The following is a 15,098-nucleotide window of genomic DNA, read 5'->3' on the forward strand; positions in this document are numbered from 1 at the left end:
TGTAAATATAGGGATCTCACGCTTTAAGAATCACTGTAGAAGATGACCAGCTTTCCACCTCTAAAATGGCCGCTTGAACCGCAAAAGTCGGCGTGCGTTCCAAATACCGGAAGTGACGTAGGCCAAAATGATGGCAGACCGGAAGTGTGTGAACACGTTTCGCCCCATCCACAGGGCGTTCTCAAGACCTCAAGACCTTGAGAACGCCCTGATGATGGGGCGAAACGTCTTGACGCACTTCCGGTCTGCCATCATCTTGGCCTACGTCACTTCCGGTATTTGGAACGCACGCCGACGTTTGCGGTTCAAGCGGCCATTTTAGAGGTGGAAAGCTGGTCATCTTCTACAGTGATTCTTAAAGCGTGAGATCCCTATATTTACAATTTGGAAACTTGTTCCTTTGAAGCCTTTGAGGCTATTAAACAAGGCCTGTTATTTTATTGAAACATGTGAGTGTCCTTATTCTATGGATTTATATGGTATTGAGTGGCAGTATTACACTATGTAGCCTTTCTTTCCTTGCACATTATTGAGGATTCCATGGAGAAGTAGAGTGGAGTCGACTGCTGTATCTAAGCAGGGTGAAGGCGATTTGAGTTCCTCCCGAGGGGCTATAGGATCCCTTATATCCTATGAGGCTTATTACTCACCTCCATCTGGTGAGTGCAGTCAATATTATTTTTCACGTGGTGATTAGGTGGAAGCACATTTTGGAACATTGTCTTGAAAATCCTTTTGGGAAAATAAGGACTTATGTTTGAAATATTATATTATATATATTTTTGCACGGACATTTATTTATTTGTGATTATTTTTATTTATTTAATTTTTGCGCTGTTTTTTGTGTTATACAGGAATAATGTGTTTAGGATATACAAACCCATTTAACGCATAAAAGCAGAACACTGGTGTCACGGTCTTCCCCTTCGCCTGCTGTCCCTTCCTCCCCCTTCCCCTCAGTTCAGGTGGCCTGCAGCAGCTCCCCCCTTGCTCTCCTTTGATCATCCTCCCTCCCTTCCCCGTGCAGATTCCTAACATCCTGAACAAACCTACATCAAAGGCTGTGCAGGAAAGGAGGAAACGCCCCCTGTGATGCAGGTAGCACCTCTACTTGTTGAAGCCAGGAAGGAGTCGGGCAACCCGCTGGGCCTGCATGACGTAGGCCGCCTGGGGTGTCTCTGCGCTTCCCCCCCGGCGGGCACGAGGCTTCCCGCGCTCTGTGCCTGCCGGACACAAAGGCCCTGCTCCCTGAGCGCGGCCAGAGTGAGGAGGGTGTGCCTCGGTGCCCCGGCAACCCAACGCTGGGCCGGCCATTGCCGGGGCAACCAGGAAGCGTCCCGCTCCAGCATAAGAAAACCGGAGCGGGACCCAGGAGGTTGTTGTTCCCCTGCACATCGCTGTGAGTAGCTTTTGGGAGGTCTGAGCTGAGGCCAGACCCCCACAGCCAGACCCCCACAGCCAGACCCCGCTGAGTACTCTGCTGATCCCTGGGGGCTAGAGATGCCTGCTGTCCGCTGTGTGCCAAAGAGTACTCCTGCCATCCGCTGTGTGCCAAAAAGTACTCCTGCCTGCTATCCGCAGTGTGCCAAAGAGTACTCCTGCCTGCTGTCTGCAGTGTGCCAGAGTACTCCTGTCTGCCGTCCGCTGTGTGCCAGAGGTTACTCCTGCCTGCCGTTTGCAGTGTGCCAGAGGTTACTCCTGCCTGCCGTTTCCAGTGTGCCAGAGGTTACTCCTGCCTACCGTTTGCTGTGTGCGAGAGGTTACTCCTGCCTGCCGTTTGCTGTGTGCCAGAGGTTACTCCTGCCTAAACCGTGAGTGCTCATATCCTCCTGTCTGAACCACCCCCCTTGGATCTCCCTATTTTCCCTGCCTGGACTGTCCGTGAACCCCCCTATTACCTTGCCTGGACTGGCCCCATTGAATGCCCCTATTTTCCCTGTCTGGACTGCTCCATTGGACACTCATACCTTTTATGCCTGGATTGCCCCATTGAACCTCCCTATTACCTTTGCCGGGACTGCCTGCTTGGATTAATACTTGCTCGGGCCATCGCTACCCAAATTGCCCTATTGTGGGCTGCATTACAATTGTTTTGGGCTCCTCCCCTCTCTTCCCCCTTTTGGGTATCCGGACACTACCTTCCTACCCTGATTGAGTGCTTTCCATATTTCAATAAAGCTTTGTGTGTTTATCATCCTCCGTGTGTGTTCTGTCCTGCCTACGCTTCCGTCACAACTGGTGAAATAGGAATTAACAGTTAGCAACGTTTAACAGATTATACAGTCTTCAGTAGTAAGCATCTACTATTTAATTGCAACACCAGCAGCATGAGGGGGAAGAAAAGGCTTGTTGATTTACCAGTTCCCTCTATGCCAATGACGCAGGAACAGGGCAAGCAAAGAATTATGTAAATGTATACTCTGGCACAAAAAGATGTAAGTACCCTAAGTTCAATAACAATGGTCTTACAAGAGAAAATAAACAAGTGATGTTGCGCTGCTATAAGGTAACTATAAATAAAAAGACATTGAGGACATTATTGAATAAAACATCCATAAATAAATCCATATACCGTATTTTTCGCTCCATAAGACGCACCTGACCATAAGACGCACCTAGGTTTTAGAGGTGAAAAACAAGAAAAAAAAATATTCTGAACCAATGGACTGCAGACATAGTACAGGGGATGACCAGAGACTGCGGACACAGTACAGGAGATGACAAGAGACTGCAGACATAGTACAGGGGATGACCAGAGACTGCGGACAGTACAGGAGATGACCAGAGACTGCGGACATAGTACAGGAGATGACCAGAGACTGCGGACAAAGTACAGGGGATGACCAAGAGACTGCGGACATAGTACAGGAGATGACCAGAGACTGCAGAAACAGTACAGGAGATGACCAGAGACTGCGGACACAGTACAGGAGATGACCAGAGACTGCGGACACAGTACAGGAGATGACCAGGGACTGCGGACACAGTGCAGGAGATGACCAGAGACTGCGGACACAGTGCAGGAGATGACCAGAGACTGCGGACACAGTGCAGGGGATGACCAGAGACTGCGGACAGTGCAGGGGATGACCAGAGACTGCGGACAGTGCAGGGAATGACCAGAGACTGCGGACAGTGCAGGGAATGACCAGAGACTGCGGACAGTGCAGGGAATGACCAGAGACTGCGGACAGTACAGGGAATGACCAGAGACTGCGGACAGTGCAGGGAATGACCAGAGACTGCGGACAGTACAGGGAATGACCAGAGACTGCAGACAGTACAGGGAATGACCAGAGACTGCGGACAGTACAGGGAATGACCAGAGACTGCAGACAGTACAGGGGATGACCAGAGACTGCGGACAGTGCAGGGAATGACCAGAGACTGCAGACAGTGAAGGGGATGACCAGAGACTGCTGACCTTTGGGGAGGGAGGGGGAGCGGGTACCTGAATTTGACAGGTACCCGCTCCCACTTCCGCGGAGTTGCCTTCCCTCTTCTTCCCGGGCCGGCTTCTGTGACAGCCGGGTGCCCACTGCGCAGGTGCAAGAAGCGCTTCGCTTTGTGAATGGCCCGGCGCCTTCTGTGACCTTTCATGTGTCCCAGAAGACACCGGATCATTCACAAAGCGCAGCACATGCGCAGTGGGCACCCGGCTGTCACAGAAGCCAGCGCGGGAAGACTGTGCAGCGCTGGAGCGAGGAACAGGTAAGGCCCTGCAGGGGAGAACAGCTGAGCGGCCGGCCCGGTATTCTGACATGGTGGCGGCAGAAATACCGGACCGGCCGCTTTACATTCGCTCCATAAGACGCACTGACATTTTCCCCCCTTTTTGGGGGGGAAAAAAGTGCGTCTTATGGTGCGAAAAATATGGTATGTGAAATCAATCAATTTTCATTCAGTGATAAAGTTCTTCAACAATTCATGTGTTTTCTTCTTGTACTAATATCCCAAACACCATCAAGTGAAATAGTGTTCATTATACAAGTGGTTGCACCTCAATACTCAGAGAACTCTCACCTCAGAGCCACATCCAATGAACAAAAATTACTTATTGGGCTTACATGAAAGAACAGCAGACCAGCGGCAAAGTAGTCTGGGGAGCAGGCATAGGAGACCAGGATACGGGTGAGCCAAAAAAGATTCAAGGGCCAGATATATTGTAAATAGATCCTGTAGAGGAAAATATATGGCACCACCAGCAAGTAGTATATATACCAAAGTCCGTCAATCAGGCATATACATAGATTGTATGGGCCAGTACTCACAATAGTCATACACCATATCTACTTACAAGAGAGACACAAAACCCTACATACAGGTGAAACTCGAAAAATTAGAAAATCGAGCAAAAGTTCATTTATTTCAATAATGCAACTTAAAAGGTGAAACTAATATATGAGATAGACTCATTACATGCAAAGCAAGATAGTTCAAGTCGTGATTTGTCATAATTGTGATGATTATGGCTTACAGCTCATGAAAACCCCAAATCCACAATCTCAGAAAATTAGAATATTGTGAAAAGGTGCAATATTCTAGGCTCAAAGTGACCCACTCTAATCAGCTAATTAAGTCATAACACCTGCAAAGGGTTCCTGAGCCTTTAAATCAGGGGTCCTCAAACTACGGCCCACGGCCCACATGCAGCCTGCTGAGGACATTTATCCGGCCCGCCAGGTGTTTTGTAATATTTGTTCCACGGCGGCATCCCCCTGCGTACTTTCACGGCGGCAACCCCTGCGCACTTTCACTTTCATTCCACCAGCACCGCCGCCCTTGACTGGCTCTGCCTCTCCCTCCCTCAGCTCCCTCACCTGCCCCTCGGCTCCACCCCCAGTGATATTCCTGTGTGCTGGGGATGTAGATCCGGCCAGCGTGGCGAGTAAATGATAGAGTGGTGGTGTCTGTGATCTCTGGAGGGGCTGCCTGCAGTTCTCCCGCGCTGGGCAGTGACAGACAGCCGAGGAGAAGGACACTGATCAGACTGCATTGATGGGCACTGGTGAGGCTGCATTGATGGGCACTGATCAGACTGCATTGATGGGCACTGATCAGACTGCATTGATGGGCACTGGTGAGGCTGCATTGATGGACACTGGTGAGGCTGCATTGATGGGCATTGATCAGACTGCATTGATGGGCACTGATCAGACTGCATTGATGGGCACTGGTGAGGCTGCATTGATGGGCACTGGTGAGCCTGCATTGATGGGCACTGATCACACTGCATTGATAGGCACTGATCAGACTGCATTGATGGGCACTGGTGAGGCTGCATTGATGGGCACTGGTGAGGCTGCATTGATGGGCACTGATCAGACTGCATTGATGGGCACAGGTGAGGCTGCATTGATGGGCACTGGTGAGGCTGCATTGATGGGCACTGGTGAGGCTGCATTGATGTGCAGTGCAGTCTATATGTCTCTGTGTGGGCAAAGTTATTGCTGGTATATTGTTTTTGTAGCGCTGTGTATATATATATATATATATATATATATATAGGTATTTTATTTTAATAGCAATTTAGAATCCCTAGGAAACAATGATGTCAAGAAAAATAAAAACTGACTCTGAGTGTAGGATATTCAAAGAACAGTGGACTTACGATTACTTTTTCATGCAGTACAAGGAAAGAGCTGTGTGTCTGATATGCCAGAATATAGTGTCTGTGTTCAAAGAATACAATTTGCGTCGACACTATGAAACTCAACATAAAGATAAATATGATTGTTTGGTCAGAGAAGTGAGAAAAGATAAAATATTAAAACTGAAAAATACATTGACAACTCAGCAAAATACTTTTGTGAAGCAGAAGCAGCTAAATATTTCATCACTGCGAACAAGTTTTCAAGTTGCCAAGCTAATAGCGTGCACTGGCAGACCATTCGTGGAGGGAGAATGTGTTAAAGAATGTCTTCTCACTGTTGCCAAAGAGATGTGTACAGAGAAGGCCGATTTATTTAGTACAGTGAGTCTTTCAGGACCTACAATTACACGAAGGATTGAAGAAATGGGAGACAATTTACATCAGCATTTGCAAAACTCCTCAAAAAAACGTTCCTATTTTTCCGTGGTACTCGACAAAAGCAATGATGTTCGTGATTCTGCACAACTTCTAATTTTTATTTGTGGGAAGAATTACTAATTTGAAGTCACAGAAGAGCTTGCTGCACTGCAAAGCATCAAAGGAACAACTACAGGAGAGGATATCTATGAAAAGTTTTGCCAAACTGTGAATGGTTTGGAGCTGGAAAGGGCTAAACAAGCCAGTGTAACAACTGATGGTGCTCCTAGCATGGTGGGGTCTAAGAAAGGAGTAATTGCTTGCATTAACCAAGAGATGGACAAATATAACCATTCTCATCCAATAAGCATACACTGCCTCATCCACCAACAAGCGCTGTGTAGTAAATCACTGAAGTGGGACTCTGTTATGAAAATTGTGGTATCTTGTGTTAACTTCATTAGAGCTCATGCACTAAACCACAGACAATTTCAGGAATTTCTGTCTGAGCTAAATGCTGCCTATAAAGATGTTCTGTACCACACAGAAGTCCGTTGGCTGAGTCGAGGGAGAGTTTTGAAACGTTTCTATGACTTACTTCCACAGATTACAGCTTTTCTGCTTTCAAAAAACAAAGAAGTACCAGAGCTCAATGATGCAGAATGGAAATGGCACCTTGCCTTTCTGACAGATGTAACAGAGCTACTCAACAGTTTCAATGTGCAACTTCAAGGAAAGGGGAAGCTCATCTGTGATATGCAATCACATATGAAAGCATTTGAAGTAAAATTAGGCCTCCTCATCAAACAAGTGAAGGAGGAAAACTTCTGCCATCTCCCCACAACTCAAAACCTGTTAGCGGAAAAACCATCGGTTGCATTTCCAAACAAAACATATGTGGATTCACTGGAAAAGTTGCAAAAGGAGTTCCAATTTAGATTTAAAGAGCTTCATCTCTATGAACAGGACATACAACTTTTCTGGAACCCATTTTCTATTGACATTGAAATTATGGATCCAATTTACCAAATGGAACTGGCTGAACTGCAGAATTGCGACTCTCTGAAAGACGCATTCAAGTCAAGCAGCCTTCCTAATTTCTATGCATCTTTCCCCTCTAAGACATATCCTAATCTCAGGAACCATGCACTCAAAATGGCAACCATCTTTGGCAGCACTTATGTCTGTGAACAGACTTTTTCCCGAATGAAACATCTGAAATCTCCAACCAGATCTAGACTAACTGATGCACACTTGCATCACTTGTTATGACTAGCAGTGACAAATATGGAACCGGACATTGACCATCTCATTAGCCAAAAGCAGGCCCATAGTTCCCATTGAAATACTAATAAGTTTGTTGATTAAACTTTACTTGTTCTTCATTTTAAATATTGTATTTGTTCCCGTTTTGTTTTTTCACTTCAAAATAAGATATGTGCAGTGTGCATAGGAATTTGTTCATAGTTTTTTTTTTTTTTAAATATAGTCCGGCCCTCCAACGGTCTGAGGGACAGTGAACTGGCCCCCTGTTTAAAAAGTTTGAGGACCCCTGGTTTAAATGGTCTCTCGGTCTGGTTCAGTAGGAATCACAATCATGGGAAAGACTGCTGACCTGACAGTTGTGCAGAAAACCATCACTGACACCCTCCATAGGGAGGGAAAGCCTAAAAAGGTAATTGCAAAAGAAGTTGGATGTTCTCAAAGTGCTGTATCAAAGCACATTAATAGAAAGTATGTGGAAGGGAAAAGTGTGGAAGAAAAAGGTGCACAAGCAGCAGGGATGACAGCAGCCTGGAGAGGATAGTCAGGAAAAGGCCATTCAAAAGTGTTGGGGACTTTCACGAGGAGTGGACTGAGGCTGGAGTCAGTGCATCAAGAACCACCACACACAGACGGATCCTGGACATGGGCTTCAAATGTCGTATTCCTCTTGTCAAGCCGCTCCTGAACAACAAACAACGTCAGAAGCGTCTTACCTGGGCTAAAGAAAAACAGACCTGGTCTGTTGCTCAGTGGTCCAAAGTCCTCTTTTCTGATGAGAGCAACTTTTGCATCTCATTTGGAAACCAAGGACCCAGAGTATGGAGGAAGAATGGAGAGGCACACACTGCAAGATGCTTGAAGTCCAGGGTGACGTTTCCATCGTCTGTGTTGATTTGGGGAGCCATGTCATCTGCTGGTGTTGGTCCACTGTGCTTCATTAAGTCCAGGGTCAACGCAGCCGTCTACCAGGAGATTTTGGAGCACTTCATGCTTCCTAACGCAGACAAGCTTTATGGGGATGCTGACTTCATTTTCCAGCAGGACTTGGCATCTGCCCACACTGCCAAAAGCACCAAAAGCTGGTTCAATGACCGTGGGATTACTGTGCTTGATTGGCCAGCAAAGTCGCCTGACCTGAACCCCGTAGAGAATCTATGGGGCATTGCCAAGAGAAAGATGAGAGACATGAGACCAAACAATGCAGAAGAGCTGAAGGCCGCTATTGAAGCATCCTGGTCTTCCATAACACCTCAGCAGTGCCACAGGCTGATAGCTTCCATGCCACACCGCATTGAGGCAGTAATTGCTGCAAAAGGGGCCCAAACCAAGTACTGAGTACATATGCATGCTTATACTTTTCAGAGGTCCCATATTGTTCTATGTACAATCCTTGTTTTATTGATTGCATGTAATATTCTAATTTTCTGAGATTGCGGATTTGGGGTTTTCATGAGCTGTAAGACATAATCATCACAATTATGACAAATCACGGCTTGAACTATCTTGCTTTGCATGTAATGAGTCTATCTCATATATTAGTTTCACCTTTTAAGTTGCATTACTGAAATAAATGAACCATTGCACGATATTCTAATTTTTCGAGTTTCACCTGTATATGGAAGTTAGGTAGGTCACAAGTAGGGGCTCCTGAAGATGTTTATAGGCCTACAAAATAATTGTGTGTTAATAAGATAGACAGGATAGGGGTAATATACTACATCTCAAAAGAGGAACCATACACATACATGTATGGCAAGCTAACAATGAGGGGCCAATATGAAAATGGACAGGCAGGCAGAACTTCAAGATAAAATCTTGTGGTGAAAGAGACCAGATGTAATGGCAGGATCAACGGCCCAATATTTGATATGGTAAAAAAAAGAGAGATATTGCCTGTAATGCCATAAAATAGGGAATATTTAACAATAAGCAAATAACCCCAAAGGGATAAAGAGCCAATGTCAAATGTAATACTTTACCTTGATGTGGAATCCATATAAAGAGACAACGTAATGCGTTTTCACCAAGTCCCTATTAGGCAGCCCCTAAAAAAAGAACCATAGACATTAGGGGCCAATATGTACAGATCACAGATGATCACCTTAAGAAATGGAACCTATACAGAGCAATCCAAAAAATACATACCGTGAATTTCTTGTTATTACTAGGATGTGGCACTAGGAAGCTATTTTATTTGAGGTGTAAAGGTGTCTGCAGGCAGTTTCTCTAGAGTGATGACGGAAAGAGGTTGGGAATCCGCCTGCTCACCAATCCTATGGATAGCAGTCCCCATGTGTTCAGTTCTGAATCCTGCACCAAGAGAAAAAGCCAATCCCTGGCTGTAGAATACATCTGCTCTCCCAGCATCCTTTTTCGGTTCACCAGCACTCTGGTAGTTGTAGTTCAATCAGCACTCAGAAATACAGCATATATTGGCTAAAGGACTACGAGTCCCAAGAACCTCTGCTGTCAGAAGAACTGGATCCACTCTGCTAACAGAAAGGGATGTAACAGCCCCAGTATTAGGCACTAAACGGAAAATGATTAATCATAGTCTCATTTGTAAATGGCCCTGAATGGTACAAAGTATCATATTTTTTAATGGTGCAGCCCTGATATTTGCACCTCATTTGAGTGTACTGCGTGACCCCTTCCTTCTGTTTTCAGGAGATTGATGGAATGGGGCATCTTGTTACTAAAAAGTGAATAATAAACTGTGGTCTAAAACATGTATTCTTCAAACTGTCTCTATTTTATGTAAAGCTAGCTATGCACTATATGCAGAATTGTGTTTGAAAATGTTTATTTTCTGAATGTTTCAAACACATTTCTGCTATGCACTAGCAGAATTGTGTTTGAAAATGTTTATTTTCTGAATGTTTGTTTAATTTTTTAATGGTTACTGGAGTCAAATGGATGATCATTTTTGCCTGTGGTGATGAGAAATTTCGAAGGAACAGGATGGAAAATAATTCCTAGCCAAATTTCTAACAGTGTATGTGGTTTCATTTGGGAAATGTAATTCATAACATAATCAAATGTTAAAAACAAACCAAATTTTGAAATACTTTCAAACAGCATGTGTAGCACTACCCCCTTAGGAGTTGCTGAGTATTTGGGTCCCCCTACAGTCCTGCACAGCCAGGCAACATGCATTTTTCACAGACTTGCATCCAGGAGTCCGTAACCAGTCCTGCATCTTGTTTTTTTTTTAATGTTATTAGGGGAATTTCAATTTGGATGGGGTAAGGTGTGTATGGGATGTCCATTGTAACTGAGAAACCTCAGGACAGCTTCCTGGAACTACTTACAAGTCTCCCCAGCAAAAGAGTATATTTTGGAGAGCTAGCCAGAGTGGCAGGCTAATCCAGCTGGCCCCTATTTGTCCCAGGGGGTGCAGGTTTACTTACTCAGGTGGGTTGGTGGCTGCTACCAGGCCTTCTAGCTGGGCCACTCCTTCCCTGCTACACAGGTGGTTGTTGCTCTGAGACCCCTCTCCATCTAGGCCACCTCTCAGGCTCCTCTCTCCAGCCTCCTTCATATCCAACTTCCACCCAAACTCTCCTGCTGCTGAGCACTATTAAAGGTTGTCCTGGACCCTTGCCAAGCCTCCTGTTGAGGATTGGCCAGGATCCTTCAAAAGTGCAGACCAGCCACTCCTCAGATCCACCCACTGCTTCTAGACCTTTCCTTAAAGTTCTAGAGCAGGGGAAAATTTCAGAGGGCTGGTCTGCAGAGCATCTCAGGTCTGACCATGATTTGACTCTTGATAGCTATCACACCCAGACTGCTACTCAGCCCTCCTCACTAACAATTGGAGTGTAGCTCCCCCTAGCTAGAAAAACTAGCTCCCCACTACAAAAACAGCAATGTCCTCATTGGCTGGGGGAGCCAAAAAACACAAAAAGTGCTCCTAAGCATATGCGGAAAAAAAAGGGAAGGGGGTAAAGGGTACAAACCTGGATGGGGGAAATATGTACAAATAAATATTCAGTAGAAAAATATTAATTATGTATAATGTACAAATTTACATAATCAAATATATGTACATCATGACTAACGCTAACTAAAACTAGCAGCAGCAAAATAAACACAGTACCACAAACATATGTACAAATAAAATTCACATAGAGATGAAGCACCTCCTCCAGGAAGGATTGGCAGAATGATTCTCCATGTTTTGTGCAGGAAGTGACAGCTGTCCAGGAACCTGCAGAACTGTAGAAAAAGAAACACAGCAACATATACTGTATATAGTCAGTGCAGTCCGAACTCTGACTGACTAACTGAATTAGAAGGCACTTCAACATTATCTTTGCTTTGAAAATGTCCTTTTTTACACTTTTTAGACTGTAACGAGGATCCCCTCCTAAGGACATGATGAGGCTGAGTGGTCTCTTCTATGTATCCCAAACCTGCCTGTCTGGGATCAATAGGAAAAGGTGTCCGGCCTAGTCTGCAAGAAAAACAGAACACATCAGGAGCCTTGACAACCACTACATGGTCCTTGTAAATAGCCTGGCCCCTGCTCTACTTCTGTTTTATGTCTTGGAATAGGACCCAAGCTTCTTAAAGACTGGGCCCTCTTAAATGCCTGGGAACATGCATATACTCCCATATTAGGTCATCCTCCCACTGGGCTCTGGAGACCTCTACAATGTCCATGACATCCGGGGGGGCATCAGGATAGTCCAGCCCCCACTCCAAAGCCACTCTCTTCTGTACTTTCCTCTGGAGTTGGGAGAAACAGGGGAGATGCGTTTTAACCCCAGTCCTGGCTGCACACAGGAGTGAGGAGACTGAAGGATCCATTTTTGTAAAGTAGGGTTCTTGACTCTGTTCCTAGGCCAAGGTAAGGAGAACATTGATGGGACTTGAGTGGGTATCCTAACAGGCTCTGACCTGCAAGAACGTCCAGCCGAATCTGATCTCCTGACAGTCCCATCTGTGAATCCATGTCTTCCATTATGTCTCTCCAGTCCCATTCCTCCTATGTGTCTTCTGGGGACCAGCTCTCCTGCTCGATCTATAGGGGCCCAAATTCAATTATTAGCCTGGGAGACTCCCTGTCTTTCCCCCCATCATTGACACTCTCTGCTGGCTCACCTGAGGACTGGGCATCCTTGCAGCTAGACTCCTTCCAGTTGGAACAGTCAGGGCAGGTGGGCGAGGCCGGCTGGTCTGGGGCATCTGCTGGCTCTGTAAGGGCAGCACTTGTGGGCACTGAAGGAATCAGCCTTTCAGCATTACCATACCGCAATTTTGTCTCTTAGCTTAAGTTCTGCCATTTTAAGATAAGTATCCATTTTAAAACTTAGTCAATACTTAAAGTTGAATTTGTGTTTAAAGACTGTTCTTTACTTTCGATAAGAGTATAAGGTTCCTCTTTTTCCTTCAGGTGTAACTTCCTTTTTTCCTTTAGCTAGCACAAGACTGAAAGTCTGCTGTTGGATATATCCTGTTGCAAGATTATTAATAACTATAGCCAATGTTAAAATAGGGAAATTGTCTGCTTTCTATACTGAACAAAAGTTCATGCTTTACGCACTTAATAATAATTTACATGAATGCCAAATGATTGGGCATGACTGACGTATGTAATATTCTGATTGGTTAATGCATACCTGTCAATTGATTGGTTCTTATATTTCTATGCATTGTTTTAAGTTTCATATATAAGTTTAAACACGGAAGAATAAATTCAGTTCCTTCTGAGATACCACCTTGTGTCTGTGTGCATTTCCTGTGTCTCAGAGGGGGCTCCAGGCCTGAGGACAGACACTGATCAAGGCCAGGGACTGACGGGGGTCAGTGGCTCGAAAGGAACGAGAGCCAATTCCTTTCAGGCACCAGCCCTCCAGCAGCATCTTCTTCTGGATAGTGGGTGATGGTGGGTGTCGCAAACACGCAAATCCGAGATGGACGCAGTTCAACCATTTTGGTTTCAGACTCCATCTTGCTAAGGGTATCCATTTTTCTCCTACCCCTCCTTCTCACTGAGATGGACATTTTGGCCAGTGTGTGTGTGTGTGTACTGTTTATGGGTCACTGGCCAGCCAAGCTAGGGGCCGAGCGGTCTGTGAAGCTGTAACCTTTATCACCTAGGCAAGATAAGGCCAGTGTTCCCAAGAGAGCTGGAGTCCCACTGTCCTGAGAACCTGTGTAATTTCAAGCCTCGAAAAAAGAGATAAGGCAGGGATTGAAAGAGGTTTTAGCCTCATAAAACCTAGCTCAGCGTAGGTGACAGGATCAGATAACTTCTGTTAAAATCAGTTTTTCCCCTATGTCTCATATCTTGGAATATGGAAGACTTACATAAAACTGGGCACCTCGTCAGATGGCCAATGACCAGACGAACATTTTGATGGGTCACTCGTCCACCTCAGACCATCAGGGGAGCCAAAACATAGAACTCGTACACCGTGTAACGTACAATGTCATAATTCATATCTATATGATCCTCAGGCTTATCTTCATAATAAAATACCCACGGGTGGACTGTAGCTTGTGCAGATAGGAAATTATGGAACAGAATATGAATTATGAAAAGATGCTGGCTCCAGTTTAGGGTCCCTCCTGGCGAGCCCTCCCTGCACAGTGGATTGGTTTGTTACTTCAGAACCACCCCGTGCCAGGAAACTTTAAAACAGGCTGTCAGCCTAAGTAAGTGGAATTAAAGACATCTCCCATTTTTCCATCGTAACAGAGGCAGATGAAAGCACCATTCTGCTGTAAAAAACTTGGATCTGCTTACATCAAAGGCTTAAATGGCAAGTAACTTAACCCTTTAATTTCTCCCTGTTATCTCTTTGCTGTGCTGTGCTGTTTTCTATGTATATATATATATATATATATATATATCTTAGTTACATCTTCTCTGTAAATATCTTTATTGCACCTGTTTGACCCTTTTAGTAATAAATCTTACTTTCTGAAAGTGTTGAACTGTTTCTATAGCCCTTAATTGCAATTTACGAATCCCTGCTTTTGAAGAGATGCTACTGTTGGTTTAAACCTCTGTATAACCGGCCTGCGGACCGTTTTATACAGACGATTATTTCAATCATTATAGTGTTATAACTGATAACGTGAGTTTCCTCTTTCTCTGTACAAAAAGGAGGTGGTGGCAGTGTAAAAGGGGTTAATTGCGTGATTAGCCTGACCCAGTAACAATCGCGCCGGTCGCAGGTACATAGATTGTAGTCCATTAGCTGGAAAATCATTTTGCAGGGTGCGGCTGGGCGTGGTATTGTTACGCACGTCACATCGCGGTTTGGATCGGCCAGTCCTTCGGTCACGGGTTTGATGAGAAGGTCTGGGGTCTGACACCGCGATCGTGACTGTGGGCAGCCTTCCTCTGCTGCAAGGATCAGCCATAGGTGCAGGGGAATTGCGGTCCCAGGACTCAACCCCACTTGGTGTCTCAGACTCTGAACACCTTCTGGCTCTCCAGCTCTGATTCTCTGGCTTCTCCGTACATAGCCCTGTTTGCAGGTCCACACTGTAGATGTGAGGCACCAGATCGCTGGGTTTCAGCTTGTTGAGTGGCTCTCCGCAGTGCCCGCATCTGACCCAGGCTCCAATCAGGGCAATTGGTCTCCTGCATTCATGGCAAATCAAACATAGTGTCTCCATCCCTTCAACCAGCCCCAGGCCAAAGCATCCGTGATGTTCCAAGTAGACTCCCGTGTCCCGTGATCTCCGGCATGAGGAACTCACCCTCCATCGTGCTCTTCTCTCTGCATGGTGGGTGTACTGGGCGGTCTTGAGAGTGTGTGTCACTCCCCTTCTCGTGACTCGTCGGCACCAGCCAGACTGCCAG

The 15,098-nt window shown here is 45.6% G+C and overlaps 1 protein-coding gene across 1 annotated transcript; it reads left to right on the forward strand.

Moving 5' to 3' along the window:
• The first annotated feature begins 6,301 nt into the window (after positions 1–6,301).
• On the forward strand, positions 6,302–7,282 carry LOC149468439 (general transcription factor II-I repeat domain-containing protein 2-like). Its single transcript, XM_089670220.1, has one exon. It carries the CDS (start codon positions 6,302–6,304, stop codon positions 7,280–7,282), a length of 981 nt encoding a protein of 326 aa, XP_089526346.1.
• Positions 7,283–15,098: the final 7,816 nt, after the last annotated feature.

The sequence above is a fragment of the Staurois parvus genome, unplaced genomic scaffold (genome assembly GCF_062004578.1).
Source record: "Staurois parvus isolate SC_StPar_1 unplaced genomic scaffold, SC_StPar_1.0 ptg000087l, whole genome shotgun sequence".
In the NCBI taxonomy this organism is placed as follows: Eukaryota; Metazoa; Chordata; class Amphibia; order Anura; family Ranidae; genus Staurois; species Staurois parvus.

What these genes read in the sequence shown, in the direction of transcription:
- LOC149468439 (XM_089670220.1), top strand. Translation starts at nt 6,302, where the DNA reads ATGGTGGGGTCTAAGAAAGGAGTAATTGCTTGCATTAACCAAGAGATG.